Source organism: Myotis myotis, unplaced genomic scaffold, assembly GCF_014108235.1.
Source record: "Myotis myotis isolate mMyoMyo1 unplaced genomic scaffold, mMyoMyo1.p scaffold_m19_p_8, whole genome shotgun sequence".
In the NCBI taxonomy this organism is placed as follows: Eukaryota; Metazoa; Chordata; class Mammalia; order Chiroptera; family Vespertilionidae; genus Myotis; species Myotis myotis.
In genome coordinates this window covers 36,566,592-36,584,162 of record NW_023416390.1, presented here as the reverse complement: position 1 = coordinate 36,584,162, position 17,571 = coordinate 36,566,592, and the positions used below count along the sequence as shown (strand labels likewise).

At 57.8% G+C, this 17,571-nt stretch overlaps 1 protein-coding gene across 1 annotated transcript in view; it reads right to left on the bottom strand.

The window, feature by feature from the left end:
- Window positions 1-784: 784 nt before the first annotated feature.
- CROCC2 (ciliary rootlet coiled-coil, rootletin family member 2) overlaps window positions 785-17,571 on the bottom strand; it is a 57,019-nt gene continuing 40,232 nt past the window's right edge. Inside the window, 9 exon segments of the mRNA XM_036319611.1 lie at window positions 785-1,110; window positions 1,906-2,028; window positions 2,605-2,727; window positions 5,055-5,204; window positions 13,444-13,577; window positions 14,179-14,299; window positions 14,765-14,946; window positions 15,162-15,486; window positions 17,047-17,211. Of these exon segments, the coding sequence (XP_036175504.1) occupies window positions 1,027-1,110; window positions 1,906-2,028; window positions 2,605-2,727; window positions 5,055-5,204; window positions 13,444-13,577; window positions 14,179-14,299; window positions 14,765-14,946; window positions 15,162-15,486; window positions 17,047-17,211 (1,407 nt within the window). The 3' untranslated portion in view covers window positions 785-1,026.

Here is a 17,571-nt window from a genome sequence, read left to right as displayed (position 1 = left end):
GAGGGTGGGCGAGGCCAGCATGGCCCGCCTCCTTGGGGGATGGCAGGGATGCCCGTCTCTAGCTGTGCAATCCCAGACAGGTCTCCAAAGGACCACCAGGTGAAAACAAGCCTGGATCCATCTTGAATGAGACAGACGGCCGTCTCTCTGGGCCACAGCTTACAGTGGCCGAGATGGGGTGGCTTCCGGGAGCTTTGGACCCCTCCTGCCCCCATGCTTGTCCTCCAGAGTATGACAGGGGTTCCCTGGGAGGAGCTGAACTCACAAGAACCTTGGGTACCGTGAGTCCTGGGCTGGCTGGTGTCATAGAACAAAAGAGGCCATTTGGAGAGGAAAATAAATCGCTGACCTGGTATAAATGGGGGAAATGAATAAAAATGCCTATAGGTGAAGATGGCTGCCTTGTTTCCATAGCAACGGGGCTGGATTCTAAGGGTCCCTGGCCCAGGTTCACAGATTGGGAAAGTGAGAGGTTCTGCAACTCTGACTTTTAAGTTCCTGCTCCCGTGCCTCTCAGGCCAGTGAGTCACAGGGACCGACTGAGTCATTTCCAGCCACCTGCCATCGTGAGAGACCTGCAGTTCCTGGATACAGAAGGTTCCACAGCCTCTGGGCGTGGGAGGCGGGCACTGGGCCTTGAAGGACACTCTGTTTTTGGCTCCATTTGGTGGAAATGTTTTCCACGTGTTTCCCCGTGTTTACAGAGCTGAGGGCAGGGGATGTAGCCTGTGGCCAAGGAAACTGGCTTGGCGGGGTCTGTCCCGATGGCATGTCCAGGTGGAGACAGTGGCTGGAGGAGGAGGTGTGCAGCAGAAGCCCACGTCACAGGGTGGGGTGCTCAGTGGTCGGGGAGCCAGAGGATGCCTGCTGACATGGGACTCCTGGAGGTGAGTGTAGGCTCCGGCTTCCTGCTCCCTGAGCCCCTCTGCAGGCACCGGGCCCACACTGAGCCGCATGAGCATTGGTTTTCCACTTCATGGTTCTGCGTCTGGCTGGTCAGGACTGTGGCAGGGTTGGCAGCAGGGCTCACTTCTTGGCAGGGAAGGCCTGACTGAGGTGGGCATGTTGCTGCCGTTGTACTTCCTAGTCCAGCTGCTCCTTCCTGGCCACCTGGGAACGGGGCAGAAACGGTCTTAGGCCTCCCCAGAGCTCTGTAACAGGAAGCACTGGGAGGCCACAGTCCATGGTTCCCCCAAGAGGTGACATGCATGGGACTGAAACATCAGCAAACACACAGGGACACGCAGGCTCACCTCATCCGGTACATCCACCCATCCTAGGGACCCACAGTGGACAGACCCCCTTCCATTCAGGCCATGAATGTACTCAGAGTGATAAGGAAATAAGTTCTCCTGAGCTCATAAATTCAGCAGACGTGGCTTGGTGGGTCAGGGACACTAACTTGGGGGTAACACTGGGCAGTCACTTTACCTTTCTGGGTCTCAGTTTCCTTATTCGTAGAATGTAGCTGTCTCTGACAGCTTGGAGCCTGTGGGCCAGCCCTGGCAGGCATGTCTTTGCCGGTGTGTATACATGTGTGTGTACCTGTGTGTGTGTGGGGGGGGCAGCACAGCTACATTTCCAAGGCTCTGTCACACTGTCATCACCTTGTCCCCACATGACACTCTCTCTTCCTGCCTGAAGGACAACTGCCACCTGCCAGGCACAGTCTGGACACTTCGCAGGCCTCGACCTCTGACTGAGGGACTGTCCTCACCACCCCTCCTTACGGGCAGGCAGTAGAGGCAGAGCAGGTGGCAACTGCCCCAGAAACCTGCTCCGCCTCTCAGTGAGCTGGAGCTCCTGGGTGTCAGTGTGGAGAACCCCTGCTGGAGGGGTGTGTTGCAGGACACCGGGCTTTCCCCTCCCCTCCCCTCCCCTCTTCTGCCCTCCACCCGGACCCACCTGCTCCTCCAGCACTTGGGACCCCAGGGCCTGCTTGGCCTCCACAGCCAGGTCTTGCTGGTGCTGGGCAGCCAGCTCCTGGGGCTGCTGGGCTTGGGCCTGTTCCAGCTCCGCTCTCTGGACCTGGGTGAGAACTTAGACACCTCATTGCTGCCCGCTTGCCCTTGAGGCCACTATTCCTTTGTCCAGTCCTCTGTTACCCACTGCCCTCTGGTGGGGGGTGGGCCCCAGTCTAGATCGGCAAGCAGATTTGGGCCTCATCTGAGCTAGAGCCCAGTCCACAGGCCGGCAGGGTGGACCTTACATCTGCTTTAATGGCATCCTGGTTTCTGCTTGTCTGGACTGGGGTTCTGCAGGCGTCATAGGCTGAATGTTGCTGCCTCCCACCTGCTTGTAAATTCCTCGTCTGGGGTGGAGAGTCTGCCCAGTGGTGGAAAGGGAGATCCCCCCCAACACATGCAGGGGAGCTGTGCTCCCCCACACCTCCCTTTTTGGTTTAGGTGCTGGCTCACGAGACACCCGACCGTCCCACCACTCCCAGGTGTGACCCAGCAGACACCCCTGTGCGTGCACACCTGTATGTGTGTCCTGAGTCAGGCAGGGTGGCCCACCCTTCCGGGACCCACACCACCTGGATACCCCCTGTGCTGAGCCCACTCCCAAGGCTGGGGTATGCAGAGCTGCGCCGGCCCTGCTCACCAGTAGGTGCTGGTCCTGCCTCAGGGCCCTGTCCACTTGGAGGTGCAGGCTGCTCAGGGGCTGGTCCAGTGGCTCCTCGGCCCCCCCTGTATCCCCTTCCCTGTTCAGCGTGTCCCTCTCTCTCTGCAAGAGCAGAGCCTGTAGTGGCTGCTGGGGGAGTGTGGCCTGCTCTTCGGGGAGCATGTGGGTACCTCTGGGAAGGGCTCTGGGTCCCATGAGCACTGGCTTGGTGGGGCAGGGCGCTGCCCTGGGCCAGGACCCCGAGCCCCACCCAGGGCCATTGGCATTTGAACGAGGGTGAAACAGAGAAACAGTGTTGGTGGGAAGGTCGGTGGAGCTCCATTTGCCCCTGAGGATGATCCCTTTGGAGGAAGGACCTGACCCCGGACGTGCCTCTTGGGTGCTGCTGGGATGGTCTCTGGCCTGCAGTCCTAGCAGCAGCTGGGCAGCATCAGAGCCCAGGCCCTCTCTCCAAACCAGACCTGTCCACTGCCCACTGTGCCCAGTCCTGCTGCAGCCCCTGTCGGTCCTCCCTTCAGGGTCTGGGCTCTCAGGGGCCTGCTACAGAGGAGCAGCCTCAGGGTGAGACTATGGGGTCAGTGTTCAAAAGCAAGGATTCCTTCTTCTTCAGGACTGAGAAAAACAGCCCCTCCACTGAAAAGGAAGTCCTGTTTCTTTAAAATCCCAGTGACAGTCCTGGCAGTGCATGTGAAACAGAGAAACATGAGGTCCAAAATAAACAAACGGCCACGGCCGGGCTTCCCCTCCTGAGACACCAATAAAGGGTTTATGGGTTTGCGGCCCCTCGCAGCTGACCTCCTGGAACTCATTAGCTGTTCCTCCCCTCCCCCACGGGGCGGTGCCATAGCCGGGCTAATGCTCAGCCCCCCAGGAGCCCCTGGAGTGGCCGTGAGTCCTCCGCTTCCCCAGCTCAGCAGCTCAGCGCTGGCCCACCCTTCAGGAGAAGTGACAGGATCCTGGTGACTGTACCCAGCTGCCGACCCTCCTTCCTGGGCGGGCAGGTGGCCCGGTGTGGACAAGCTGGCCAGTGGTTGTCAGTGCCTGTGCTGGCCTGCTGGTCTCTGTGCCCCCATCCAGACCCCAATCCTATCCCCAGGGTCCCTTCCCCCCACTGACTTGGCCACTTCCCTCGGGAAAACCCTCCTGTCCCTGAGTCCACCTCAGCTGAACAGGACCTGCCTGGGACATGGGACAGATACTTTCCTGGGGGCTCCAGGCCCAGCAGTCCCCTCCCCGCCAAGGCCCCACTGCTCCCTCAGGAGGCGTGTGGTCAGTGTCCACATAGCTGTCACATACACCCTATGACCCGTGGGGACCATGGCTGTTCCTGGTTCTGCCTCTGCTCCTGACACAACTAACTCTTTCCCTCCTGCTTGAGGTGGTGGCAGCCTTCACCTTGTCTCTGGCCCTGACCTTTCCTTTTCTGGTGTTCGCATGCCCCCCTGGCATCTTTCTCCTTCAGAGTCTGAGAGCCCGGAGCACCTGTCTCCTTGCTACTCCTTCCACCAGTGATGCTAAGCCTGGCCTCTGTGGTCCCCCAGGTCCTTATGCCTTTGGGCCACATTGCCCAGACCAGACAAGCCTGCCCCAGCAGGAAGCCAGTCTTTATAGGTCTTGGTGAGCAGGTGACACAGTGACAAGCCCAGGGGTTCACTGGACCCGAGGAGGCCCTTGCAAAGTCTGTGGGGGAGCCAGTTAACATGGCCTCCACCAGCCCTTCTGAGCAGCCCAGCCTGGGACAGCCATGAGTGACAGACACCTGGTTCCCTTTGCATAGGTGAGCCCAGGCTGAATGCCCTTCCTGGAGTCCTGCCTGGGGCCGGTGCTGCAAGGGGAAGGATGACAGGGTGTGGATGTCTGTGCCCAGGTGGCAGCTGTGTGTTCCTGAGCCCCTCCTCTGTCTGTGTCCGCATACCACTCTAGATCCCTGTGCTGGGGGACAGGCAAGACCCTCTGCCTAGACGTGGCCCAGGGGTGCTCACAGAGACTCTCAGCCATGACCTGTCAGGCCCCCAGGGCAGTAGGACACATCCCAAGCCTCACCTGACCCCAGTGAGGGACCCTGGTGAGGGATCCCCTGACCCTCTCCTAGGGACCACTGTCAGAGCCCATACCAGCGGCTGGCATTCAGGCCGCACCACGAGCTCCCCTTGTAGGTGGGAGCCCTTGAGGTGTTGGGAGGCCCTGTGTCCCTCTTCATGCACTGTGCCCCCAATCCCTGCTTCCTGAGCTGCTGCCTCTGAAGTTCCTGGGTAGACAGAGGCTACGTGGACCAGGCTCTCGGGTGGTCCTGGACCAGGGAATCCCTGCGTGTGCTCTCCCTCCTCCGATTTCTGCTCTGTCAGCCGGGCACTGAATGGTGTCTGAACACCTGGACCTCTGTTCATGCCCAGGGGCTGATTCTGTTCATGCCCTTCTGGGGGCCTCACCTGCCGCAGGGGCCCCTGTGCACTCTCGGCCTCCTGGCACCTGTGTTCCAGGCTGGCAACCTGCTCCTCCAGCCGCCGACTCCTCTGGGCCAGGCCCTGGCTGTGCCTCCTGCTCTCATGCAGGGCCCGGTGCAGTGTGTCCAGTTGCTCCTGGGGAGGGAGGCACAGGGTGTCTGCCCAGACCTGCTGCAGGTCGCTGGGATGTGAGGAGGTGAGAGGAGGCCAAGTACACTGCACAACTGGGCCGTCTGAGATGTAGCCGTGGGAACTGGAAAGGAGGCCTTGTGGGCCCAGTGTGGGCAGAGGCTCCACTGGCAGGTTCTGTGCTGTGGCCAGAGTGGCCTCAAGACTCAACCAGTGTCCCTCACCTGCTTCCAGACTTGGAATGAAGACCAGAGTCACCCCAAGTCACGGAGCCTATTGGACTCAGCCCACCCCTCTACCACCTGCTCCCCTGCCCCAGGGCCCTGCCCTCACTGCCCAGAGTCCTGCTCAGCCCTGCAGCCCAACCAGCCTCACTGAGTCCCCCACCGACACCACCCCCACCAGGTCTCTCTCCTGTGACAGCAGCCTTGCCCCCTCACCCCTCTGCTCTGAGCCCTCACAAGGAGAACATGGCCCCTGGGCCCTGAGCCGGCCTGCAGTGGGGCCTGGAGATTTCTGATGAGTTCTATGCAGACTCCATTGTTGGAAACTTGAGGTTGGCTTGTGACCAGCATGGCTTCATGTGGTTGGGACAGTCTCTAGTTTTTGAATTTTCCCCTGTGTTCTGTGTGAGAAGTGGCCAGTATCTCTGGTCCTCTGACTCCGTGGTGGACAGGAGGTGGCTTGGATGTGAGTGGGGGAGTAAACGGACATGACATGGGACTTTGAGCCTGGAGGGGCCGTGCGGGGGAATGAGGACTCCCAGGCATGGGCTGCTGGGTGGTCCAGGACCCACTCACCCAGACGGAAGGCAGGCGGGGAACATATCTGGGGGTGAAGGTTCAGAGTTCAGTCTTGAGGGGTGCCCAGGAGTCACTAAACTCAGGGGCAGTGTTTCAGAACCAGGTGGCTCTGGAGGCCAGAGGAGGGGAGGGTGTCCCGGTAAGAGGGGAGAAGGGGAGCGAAGGGGTCCTGACAAGCAGATGTCCGGACAGAGAGAAAAAGAGATGGTCGAGCAGGGAAGCCCAGAACGTCAGCAGAAATTGGGAGGGAGGTGCCCCAAGGGGTAAAGGAGACACCCAAAAAGGACCCTTTGGGTGGGACCAAGTGTTGCTAGTGACCTTTTCTAGTGTGTGTGTATGTGTGTGTGTGTGTGGTGACAGGCTGAGGGTGTCGGGGAGAGAGGGGCAGGCCTTCTGGAAGCCTGGCTGGGGGAGGGGAGAAAGGGCCAACTGAGGGGGTGAAGTGTGAGGGCAAGAGGAAGCCTGGGCACCGAGCCAGGGAGAGGAGCCTGAAGGTGCAGGCACCCCAGTGGCCCAGGCAAGCTCTAGTTCTCAGGTCCCAGGGTCCCAGTCTCAGCAAACACCCATCCTCCACAGCGACCACAGCAGCCAGGCCCCGGGGCTGTCAGAGGGGCCATGGTCCATCCTTTCACTCTATTCTCACTAAATGCTGGAGCAGACGCTGGCCGCTCACACAGGGGGGCTGCTCGGAGGAGCCGGGAAGTGACTGGAGACGGCAGGGTGACCCTGTACACACTTTTTTGGGGGCTGACACTAGTACTTTGAAAAAGAAAAGGGAGGAGGGCAATGCTTGTCCCTAAAATTGTGACGTTTCACCCTCCCTTGCAATTTTGAAAATTATAATTTTCTGTTTGGACACATTTTCCAGTAGAAAAGCAGAGGTTTCCTTCAAACACAGCTTAAATATCTCATGGTATTTAAAGAGGCCCAGACCGCTTATGTGAAACTGGGCTTCTCTTATAAGGACTCAGTGCCCATGGAATTAAATTCATTGTAATAGCGAATGGAGCCCAACCTGTAGCTCTGACCTGGGAGCCAGGCAGGGAAGAGCCGGGCGTGGGGCAGGGACACGGGGCTCCCCTCGTGCCCTTGGACCAGGCCCCCAGCCTCAGTTTCCCCATCTGTGCATGGGGTGATGCAATCTCACTGGGTTCTTGTTGAGGCCAGGAGAAGGAAGGGAGGGGGCTGTAAGGTGCCACATCCTCTGAGGGCTGTTGTGAAATGAGGGTCTTGTAGAAGGAAGGGTGGAAAATGTCTTGTGCACATACAGGGTGGGGGTCTCATTGCACAGCCTGCTTATGCACAGTGAAGAGCAGAGCATGCCACGACCAGCCAATCCGTCCTCTGGGCCTTGGAGTTCAGGTCCTCAGCCTGACACCTTTCCAGCCCCTGGGTCACAACGGACCCATTCATTGGTTGGCTGGTTCCGCCCTCTGGCCAGTCCCAGGACACAATGGGCCCCCGAATTGCTCAGATATAAGAGACTTGGCGCCAAGTAGTGACAGCTGAACACCTCTGGACTCTACCACCCTGCTGGCCTCTTTGTCCAGCCTGTGCTACCCCTCCTGCTGCCTTAAATCAGTTATAAACATCTTTTCTTCCCCGTAAACTTTGCAATCAGCTTGTTCAGTTTCCTCCAAACATACCACAAACAAATAGACAAAACCAAACCAAGAAAGCAAAGAGCAACCAGCAAACAGCCGACAACCAGGAGCATAAACCCAGATCCCCCCAGAAGCTGACCAAAGGCCCACACTGCCCACGCCACACCCTCTCGCCAGTGAGACCAGATGTGGCGACAAAAGGAGGCACAAACATGGAATTAGTCTTTTGAATTAAAGAAGGAATAAAAACTGAAACTCCTGGAAAATGGGTAAAAAGGAAAATAATTCATATGGAAAAGCCACGGCTCACACAGCAAACCTCAATTAGGGAAAACACGGTTCACAGTGAATTCTCTTACTAGTGACAGACAAAGTCCAAACATAAACACACACTTATTCAATGTCAGAAATCAGGAAAATGACAACCAAAAGAGGATGTTAACAGAGATAAAAGCCGAAATGAGTAAAGTGGACAGAAATAAGAGAAGAGATAAAAGTTGATTCTTTGAAAAGATCAATAAAAGAGATGAACTGTTGACAAGTTGGATGAGGGGAAATAAATAGAATCTCCGACACCCAGCACAGGCACAGATCTAACTGCAGGTATAGCCACACATGTCACTATGACGACAGTAAACACACGTGCACTCAACAATGTAAGGTGGGTGACTGCCACGTGACAAGAAGAGGCGGAGAACTGAAAATGACAGAGATGGAGAGGAAGTTAAAGCCTATGTAAGATGACAGGAGGGCGCAGTTTGCACGCAAATTCAGACTAACCTTTCAAAAAGCTTACCTCTTAGGCTATTTAGATTATTCCAGGTGAGAGAAAAAGATGGAAAGCTCACCAATTCACTAAATCAAGATAAAACATCTCAACACAAAAAAAAGCTGATAAAGACAATACCCTAAGGAGACACAAACACAGACATTCTTGACAAAAGTTAGGAACCAGCTAAAAACATGTGCCCAGGGGTGCCAGGGGCTCCCCAGCTTCGCTTCTAGAACCTGGACTGAGCTCAGGCTGGGCCTGGGGAGTGTTCTCTGGAGAGGTGGGATGTGCGGCAGGGCTCACACAGGGGCACGTGAGAGCCAGTGGGGTCGGACGTGACAAGTCCGGGTGCCAGGAGGACACTGTGAGCCTTGGAGCGGGAGGCTGGGACCTGGCTCTGATGCAGGGTCATGTGGGTGGGTGATGCGAGCTGTGCATCGCTGATCTAGTGAATCCCCAGGGTAGCCCTGGAAACGGGAGGGGTTTGCACTCAAACAAGAATCTTACTGTTTGCACAGCACGGCCTACCATTTAATTAGAAAAATATGTTTTTAATTAACTTTCTCTTGACAAACACATTGGCTTATGTGAAATGGAGAAAAACCCAGGCCGGGAACGTGAACGTTGTCGTGTAGCTTGCAGACCTTGCTCTGGCTCACACCCTCAGTGGCAAACACTGATGCCTGGGTTGGCTGTTTGTCAAAAGGGCCTGGGGCTGCCAGTGATTTAGGTGAGTCTCAATCCCCATCCTATGCCCACTGCAATGGTCAAGAGGTCACAAAATGTGGGAGAACTTCCCTCAGAGCTGGAGACCAGAACTTTGAGGGCTCCTGCAAGATGGAGGATAGACAGAACCAACCAGCCTGAAAATAGGAGAAATGGTAATTGCCAGAATTCTAGAAAAATTTCACATAATACTGAGATTTTAGGACACACACTCCAATAAAAAAAAAATGAGGAAATTATTGATCAAGCAGAAAAATTAACATGGATACAGAATATCTGAAGAACCTCAGAAGACTCCCCAGTTCCTGGGAACCCCGGCTCAGAGCCAGGACTGGAGGGGGCGTCTGACATGGAGGGGAGGCCTCCGGGAATGAGGGTCATGGTGTGTGAAGAACAAGAGGCCTCCAGTCACTATGGCTGTGGCCCCAGAGCAGGGCCCTCGCCCACCCCATTCCTGGAACAGAAAAGCTCTAGTGAGGGCTCGGGACTGCTTTTGCCACCGGCTCCCCATGCCCCATGGCCCCCTCGGCTCCCCTTGGGACCTTTCTCTCTGCCTTTCCTTTGGGCCTGAAGTATCTGGAAGGGTCACACCAAGTCCCCAGGAGATTCCTCTCCACTTCCAACTTTGAGCAAGACCAGACCCCCTTCTTTAAAGACGTGCAGAGGAAAAAAATGATGACGTGCGTAGCAATCAACTGGTTCAAGAGACAAAGCCAATCTGAGGAATCAGATCTGAGGGTCTCAAACTATAGAGAACAAAGTGATTGCAAGAAAAGGGAATCCGTGTTAGAAAAGGTTCAATGATATTCTCAAGGTGAGGCCATGGGGGAGCCGGAGAGTGAACAATTGAGATAGAAACACAAAGGCCGCCTACCTGGCTTGGCTCAGTGTATAAAGGTCAGCCTGTGGCCCAAAGAGTCCCGGGTTTGATGCAAGGGCATGTACCTCGGTTGCAGGCTCCTTCTCAGCCCTGCCCTGGTCGGGGCTCACGCAGGAGGCAACCAATCGATGTGTTTCTCTCACATCGATGTTTCTCTCTGTCTTTCCCTCTCCCATTCTTCCTAAAAATCAGTGGGAAAATATCCTCGGGTGAGGATTAACAAACAACAACAACAACACACACACACAAAGGCCAACACAGGACAGGTCAGCTAAACAGGCAGAAGACCCTGAACTGCTGTGACCTGGAAAGGTGAAGTTCAAGGTCAGGAAGGAAGACAGGCCCAGAGAGCAGTGTTGGGCTGCTGTGAATTTTGGGACAAACTAACAGGGAAGCATGGGGAAGGAGAGATGCTTTTCCAGTGGAAAGAGCCTGTATAAACGGAGGTAGATTGGATTCTGCCTTGTTGGGTTCACCAAGCACAGGCACAAACAATGGAGGAGTCAATGTTTTTGAATTTCAAAGCTAAATGGGCGTTCTGGCTCCCCACTCTGGACACAACACTTCAAATAACCTACAACATTCTCACATTTCTGGAATCCAACCGAGACGGAGGTCAGAGGGCAAGCAACCAGCCTGAGATCGGAGGGAAAAAGCCTCTCTCGGAGAGATGGGGAGAGGGCTGGCTCACCTGAGATAGCTGTGTGCACAAGAGTTCAGCCTACACGTCCAACAAATTCCTAAAATCCGGGGCCGGCAGTTACAGATGGCCTGTGACCTTTGGCCCTGATGTCATCCTCTAATGATTACGTAGCAAAGGGATTTGCAGAGGTAATGAGGGCTAGTAATTAACCAATAGGAGACCACCCAGGCGGGTCTAGTGTCACAGGAGGTCTGATCTTCGGGGATCCGATGAGGGACCATGAGAAGGCCCATGCCAGGACCTGGGAGAAGCCTGTAGAAGTTGCTCCATCCTCAGCCGAGGGCTGGGATACGGGACTTGGTCCCAGAGCCACAGGGAACTGGACCTTGCCACACCCTGAATGAGCTGCCAGGGGATTCTTCCAGCTTCGGGACCAGCCCACCCCAGAGGCTGAGACGTGGGAGAGAACAAGTCACCCACGAGGGATTTTTGGCCTGCAGGACTGGGAGCCCACAAATGGGGTTCCATCGGCCCCTGTGATTGAGAAGGAAGGCACCAGGTGTGGCTGCTGTTGGATAATCCTCTGGGTCTGTCTGCAGACACTGGGGGCTTGAACTCAGGGGCAGGCTTTGCACGAACCCAGCCAGCACTTAGCAGAAAGATAAGGGCAGGTCCCGGGACAGAACTCCTGGGGGAGGCCGGGCATAAGAAGGGGTTCCAACTGCCACCAGCATTCCCTGAGCACAGTGCAACATTGCTACATGCTCATCTCGGTAACACCCGTGTACCCCCAAGACCAGGGAAAGGGACGAGGCCAGCATGTGGGCACTGAGGGAAGGGGAGAGCAAACAACCTACAGTCAAGGGCAGAGAAAAGCAGAGTGAGCACACCACTGTGAGGCTTGTAAGTGGGATAAAGTCTCCTGAAACGGCAAAAGGGCAGAGACTCAGGTGGAGTTGAAACAGATTCCTGGCTGAGGGACGGTGGGGCAGGAAGGGCAGGAGTGCCTCTGGGACGGGTGGGCTGTGCCCCATCAGGTGGAGTGGAATTTAGGACAGAACGGTTACGGGCAGAGGCCTCCAGATCTGGAAAAGCTGGAGCAGCGAGAAAGGTGGAATTCTGAAGAGCATGCCGTAAAAATCCACAAATCAAAGACTCTTGGAATAAAGGAGACGTTGCCAAAAGAAAAAAAATCACAGTGGGAAAATTTAACGTATCACTCTCAGCCTGGATAAATTCGGGAGACAGATCCAGTGAGGAGTGTTGTATTTGTAACGGTTGATTTAATAGGTATAGTTCAACTTATTTTCAAACTAGAGGCCTGATGCACGAAATTCGTGCAAGAGTAGGCCTTCCTTCCCCAGGCTGTTGACACCAGCTTCCCTCTGGCACCCAGGACCCGGGCTTCCCTCTGGCTGCCAGCAGGCACCCGGGACCCGGGCTTCCCTTGAAGCCCTGGCTTCCTCCAGAAGATCGTCCAGAAGGACAATTAGCATATTACACTTTTATTATTATAGATGTGCATGGGACACATACATGTGAACATATGTGTAAAACGGAACATAGTCCCACCCTACCTCTCCTGGTTTTTCAGACTCTCACACCTCACAAGTCCTGCTACCACTCAGCTAGGCACCTGGGCCCTGGGATGACCCGCCCCCCATCACCACAGCAGCTTCAGCTGGAGGGGTCTTGAAACAGAAACTACATTTTGTCTTACAAATCTTTTCTGGGCTGAGCTCCTCCGTGCTTTCTCTGGCCCCTCCCCTGCAGGACCATCCCTGTCCTCCCTCACCCATCCATCCAGGGCGCTTGGAGAGGGGTGATGTGCAGCTAGTGGCACTTGTGGGGCTGAGAGCCTGTGTCCTGCCCCATGAATCCCTTCTGCTCTGCTGCCCGCAGCCACCTCAACTTCTCAGGGTGAGGCCCGAGACCCTGGTCCCCCAGGGTCTCCCAAGGGCCAGTGCTCCACTCCAAGCACACTGTCCCCCATGCCCCTGAAGTCCTCAAGGAGCCTCAGCTTTCCGGGGCCGAGCAGTGAGGGGGAAGCCGGCCCCCATCACCCAGGCCGGCCCTCTCTGGGCCCAGATTCCTCACCTGGAAACTGCAGACCACCAGCCACCTTCACAGCACAGAGCCCACATGGGGTCATTTACTGAGTCCATCCTGTGCAGCCTGCTTTGTGTGTGAGTGACATGGGGTAAAAACCGCCCCACAGGCCCTGGATGAGCTGCTTGGTTGGTTGGAGGGTCAACCCATATACCAAAAGGTTTTGGGTTTGATTCTGGGTCAGGGCACATACCTAGGCTGGGGGTTCAATCCATGGTCGGGGTGTGCACAGGAGGCAACAGATTGATGTTTCTCTCTCACATCCATATCCCTCCTTCTCTCTCTCTCTCTCTCTCTCTCTCTCTCTCTCTCTCTCTCTCTCAAAATCAATAAAACATCCTTGGATGAAGATAAAAAAAAAAGTCCCGTAACAGCATAGACCTGACCCCATAGAGAGAGAGCACCGAGGCGGGGCCCGCTATGCCTGCTGGTGTGGTCACAGAAAGAGGCCGGGTCTGCCCTGGTCTGCCTCTGGCTGGCTCTGCCACCTAGGCCAACTCACTCTCTGCCCAGGACTCAGTTTCCCCAATCTGTAAAATAAGGGTTAGGACCACCTCAAATACAGCTCTTCAGGGACAGCCCTGATAAGCTCTGTGGGAACCCAGTGCCCCTGAGGCCACCTGCCCACAGGGACCTGAAACCTCCCCTCCCCAGCAGCCCTTTCAGCCTCCCCCTTCCCCTCCCGGCCCTGGGGTGTGGGGTCCCCACCTGGAGCCGCCTCTTCTCCTGTCCTGCTGTCCGCACACTCGCCAGGTACTCCCCCTCCAGCCTCTGAAGCACCTCCTTCTGCAGGGCCCTGGTGGCCTGGGCACTGCCCACTTCCCTCTCTGCCTGGCGCCAGCCTGTGGGGCAAGCAGGGTGGCTTGCCTGGTTCCCAAGGTCTAGGGACTCCCATACGGGGGATCGCCCCTCCCATCTCAGAGGCTGGGAAACTGAGGCCCGGGAGTTTTAGTGACTGGCATCTAGACGGTGGGGGCTGAGAGGCTCCCCTCTGACAACCTTGCTCCTCCCTCAAAGCTCAAGGCCTGGACCCCAGGCCCCTCCCCAGCCCACCCTTCTCTCAGGCCTTTCCTTCCAGACATTCAGGCCCTGGGCCTGGCTCCCTGGGTGACCCACTAATGGGGTGAGGGACAGAAATGCAGTGGGGTGACCAGCAGGGCAGGGGCCTCTCTGAGGGCAGAGACCCAATGGGGGGATGGGCCTTGTGACTGGGAGGAAGGCTCCAACTTTGGGCACAGCCAGTGCAGAAGCCCAGGTGGGAAGAGAATGCCATGGAGGGAGGAGGCCTCTCAGAGTCTCAGGAAGTCTGTCCCCCAGAGCAGGGGGGTGCTGGTTTGGTGTTACCCCATGGCCCAAGCCTGAGCTGTTCCCAGGACTGCACACTGGAGGCCAGGAGTGGGTGTTCTGGGGGACCCCCAGGAGCAGGTGGGGAAGGGAGGTCACCTTCCTCCGCCTGGGCCAGCGCTGTCTTCAGCAGCCGCACGTGGCTTTGGGCTCGGGCACGCTCCCTCTCCACCTCTCTCAGCCAGCTGCTCAGGTGGCGAACCTGGGCGCGCCAGTTGTCCTGGGAGAAGGTCAAAGGTCAGCAGGCAGGGCTGCGGGGAGTGGGGAGCTAGAGGTTTTGGGGGTCTGGTGGGCATTATAGAGGCACTCAGGACAGGCCCTGGGGAGGACTTGGAGGCGCTGTGCCTGCATGTCTAGGTTTGGGGTATGCACGTAGAGTGGGGGAATAGGTCATGCCATGACTATCAGTCTTTCCCATAGCTCCTCCCACCTGGTAGGTTAGGAGGGGCATCCCCGGGGTGGCAAGATGGGGAGCCCATGTGAGTAGCTGCTGGGAGCTTGGTCCCGTGTGAGAGGTCACGGGGGACACTCTGCAGGTGATGTGGCCAGCCCCTGGGATGGTTCTTCAGGAGACAGGCATGGGGATGGTGACGCCCTTGCCCTGGACCCAGGTGGACAGCACACAGAGAGTGGCCCCTCCTGTCTCTCGGAGCCTTCAGGGCAGGTCCTCTCTGCCCCTTTTTACCCGCTCCTGCTGGGCATCCCGCAGCTTCTGCATGAAGTCCCTCAGGGCGTCCTGCACAGAGGCCACGTCCATGTCTGGGCCCTGCTGTCCTGGTGCGGGTGAAGGCCATCGAAGTGGTGAGCGGGACCTGGCAGGGGGGCTGGCACTGTGCCGCCCAGAGCGACCCTGAGAACCGTCCAAACCTGTAGGACAGTGAGGTCTGAGGGGACGGGCTCAGTGGCACATGGATGCCCTGTCTCCCTTTCTCTCTGTTGTCCCCACCCACAGGGAGCCGGGGATGGGGCACAGGGTCCAGGCCCTTATGGTGCAGAGTGTGAGGCCCAGGGAGGGGTGGGGGTGGCCCAGGTAGGTGGTGGAGCTGGGAGAGGAGCCCCCTGCAGCCACCAAAGACACTGACCTTTGGTGGGGGAGCCGGGCCGTTTAGGGGAGGCAGAGGGGCTCTGTGCTCGGAGCCCCAGCTCGCAGCAGAGTATGGACCAAAGCCGGCCCAGCTGGCCCTCTGCATCCCGCCTGGCACCCTCTGCCCGGGCCAGCTCCTGCTCCAGGCTATGGGCGCGGTGGCAGGCCCTGTCCAGGCGAGCCTGGAGGCTGTCAGTCACACTGCTGGCCTGCTGCAGCTTCATGGTGGCTCCGTGCAGCTCAGCCCGGAGGCTCTGTTCAGCCCTGCGGCTCTCACAGAGCCGCTCCTTCACTTCCGCCAGCTTCTGCTGCAGCCTCAGGACCTGTGGCAGGGCCGTGGGGGCTCAGATGGAGGTTGGATACTAAGGGACCTCTGAAGACTGGGTCTTTCGCCCCAGCCCCTCTTTGGCATATCACAGCTGGAGGGACCAAGGACCTGCCTCACAGCCCATGTTTGGCAGGGGAGACACCTGAGCCCGGGTCGGGAAGGGCACCCCAGGACCACGGAGTACATTTGGGCAGGCAGCAGAGAGCCCCCTGCAGCCTCATGAAAACCTGGGCCAGACAGGGCCGTGGCCCAGGCTGCACCTCCTGCGGCCAGCCCTTGCTTGTCTGCCTGCTCAGGGCCTGTGGTAGCAAAGGCTGTGTCAGCATCACCTGAGACCAGGGCTGGGGAACCTCAGGGTGCCAGACGCCCCACCACAGACTTCCAAATGGATAAGACCAGGGAAAAATAGAATGTCGTCCACCCCACACACAGTGCACAGAGGCTGAGGGGGCAGGGAGGCGCTGGGTGGCTTCCCTGGGCTCCTCTGGCTGGGCCTCCCTTGCTCCCTCTCTCTTCACTTCAGCCCCTGGCAGCCCCTCTCCACACTGTCCTTGCTGGGCCACCTTCCCCTTCCTTCTTTGGGCAGCCCAGCCCCGGTGAGAGGGGCTCTCCCTGACCCTGCTGTCCTTCTGCTGCTGTCCATCGCCCTGCTCCCAATTAGGCCACTTGTTTGCTGCTGCAGATCCTGGTCATGGCCTGTGTCCCCAGTTCTCCATTCTCACAAGGTGAGTGAATAGGGCAATAAACAGGGACACCCCCCCTGACCCCCCTGCTCGGAATGTGCACAGGTTGTGGGGAGGCAGCCAGGCCCCAGCTCCAGGCTATGTAGCCCCTGCCAGACTGTAACCCCCCGGGTAGGAGGCCTGGCGCCAGTGCAGGTGGGCCTCATCTCATCTCCCTCCCTGGGTGGCCGCAGTATAACGACCCCATTCACAGATGGAGGTGAGGGGCTGTGAGGTGACACAGGGGTCACATGGGCCATGGGAAGTAAACCATGTTTCTGGGTATGGTGGGTACGTGAGAATAGCCACTCTGCACATGACTTTGGGTCTGAACCCGGGAGCCCCACACAGGCCGAGGCCCAGGGAGACCTTCTCAGGCTGTGTGTGGGGGGTCCGAGGCCACCTGGCCGTGGCAGCACAGCCCGGCAGCAAACAGAACCTGAGGGGCGGTGCCTGGGACTGAACAGAGGGTCTTTCAAGCTGGTGTGGGGCTGTGTGAGCTGGTGGGGGGAGCTCACGGCAGAGTGAATGTGGTAGGGTGTGGGGACATGTGTGCAGGCGTTTGGGGAGAGCTCATGGGAGAGTGTGTGCCTGTGTGTGCAGGTGTTGGGGCGTGGGACACGTGTGCAGGCCTGGGTGGAGGTGTGAGCTCAGAGACCTGAAGCTCTTGAGAGCTGGTCTTTTCTGGGTCCCCCTGCCTGTCTGCAGGCTCAGAACTCTCTTTGCCTGGGGGAGACTCTGTCCTTGACTAAAATGTGATGAAACGAGGGTGAGAGCAAGGCCTGGGCGACCCCGGCCCTCTGCCTCCCCTTCTGGGCCCCTCAGCCCTCTACCTCCTTCTGGGCGTCTTCCCGGGCAGCGTCCACCTCAGCCGCCTGCCTCTGCAGCTCCAGGACCTCTCGCCAGCTCTGCCGCCGCTGCGAGTCCTGTGCACACTGGGCCTGCAGCTGGCACACCTCTTGGCTTTTCCTCTGGTTCTCAGTCTCCAGCGTCTTCACCTGGGGGATGGGGACGGAACTGATGGGGGCCCACGTCCCCTCATAGGAGCTCAGGCAGCCTCCTGCACCCCTGCCTCTGCTCACATGTCCTGGGAAAAAGCCTCCCTCCCGGGCATCTCCCCACATCCGGGACGCTCAGGCCAAGTCCAGCTCTGGACAGGGGTCTGTGCAGTACCCTCAGACCTTCACCCTCAGCCACTCCACAGACACCTGGCACCTCCACCCTGGGGCCAGGACCCGGTGGAGCGCAGAGCTCAGAGCTCAACATCAGCCTTGGTGGCCCAGCTTACCACCAGCATCAGCCACTGGACATGTGAGAGGAGGTGCCTCCAGGAGACCCAGTCCCTGCTGTGGAGGCTT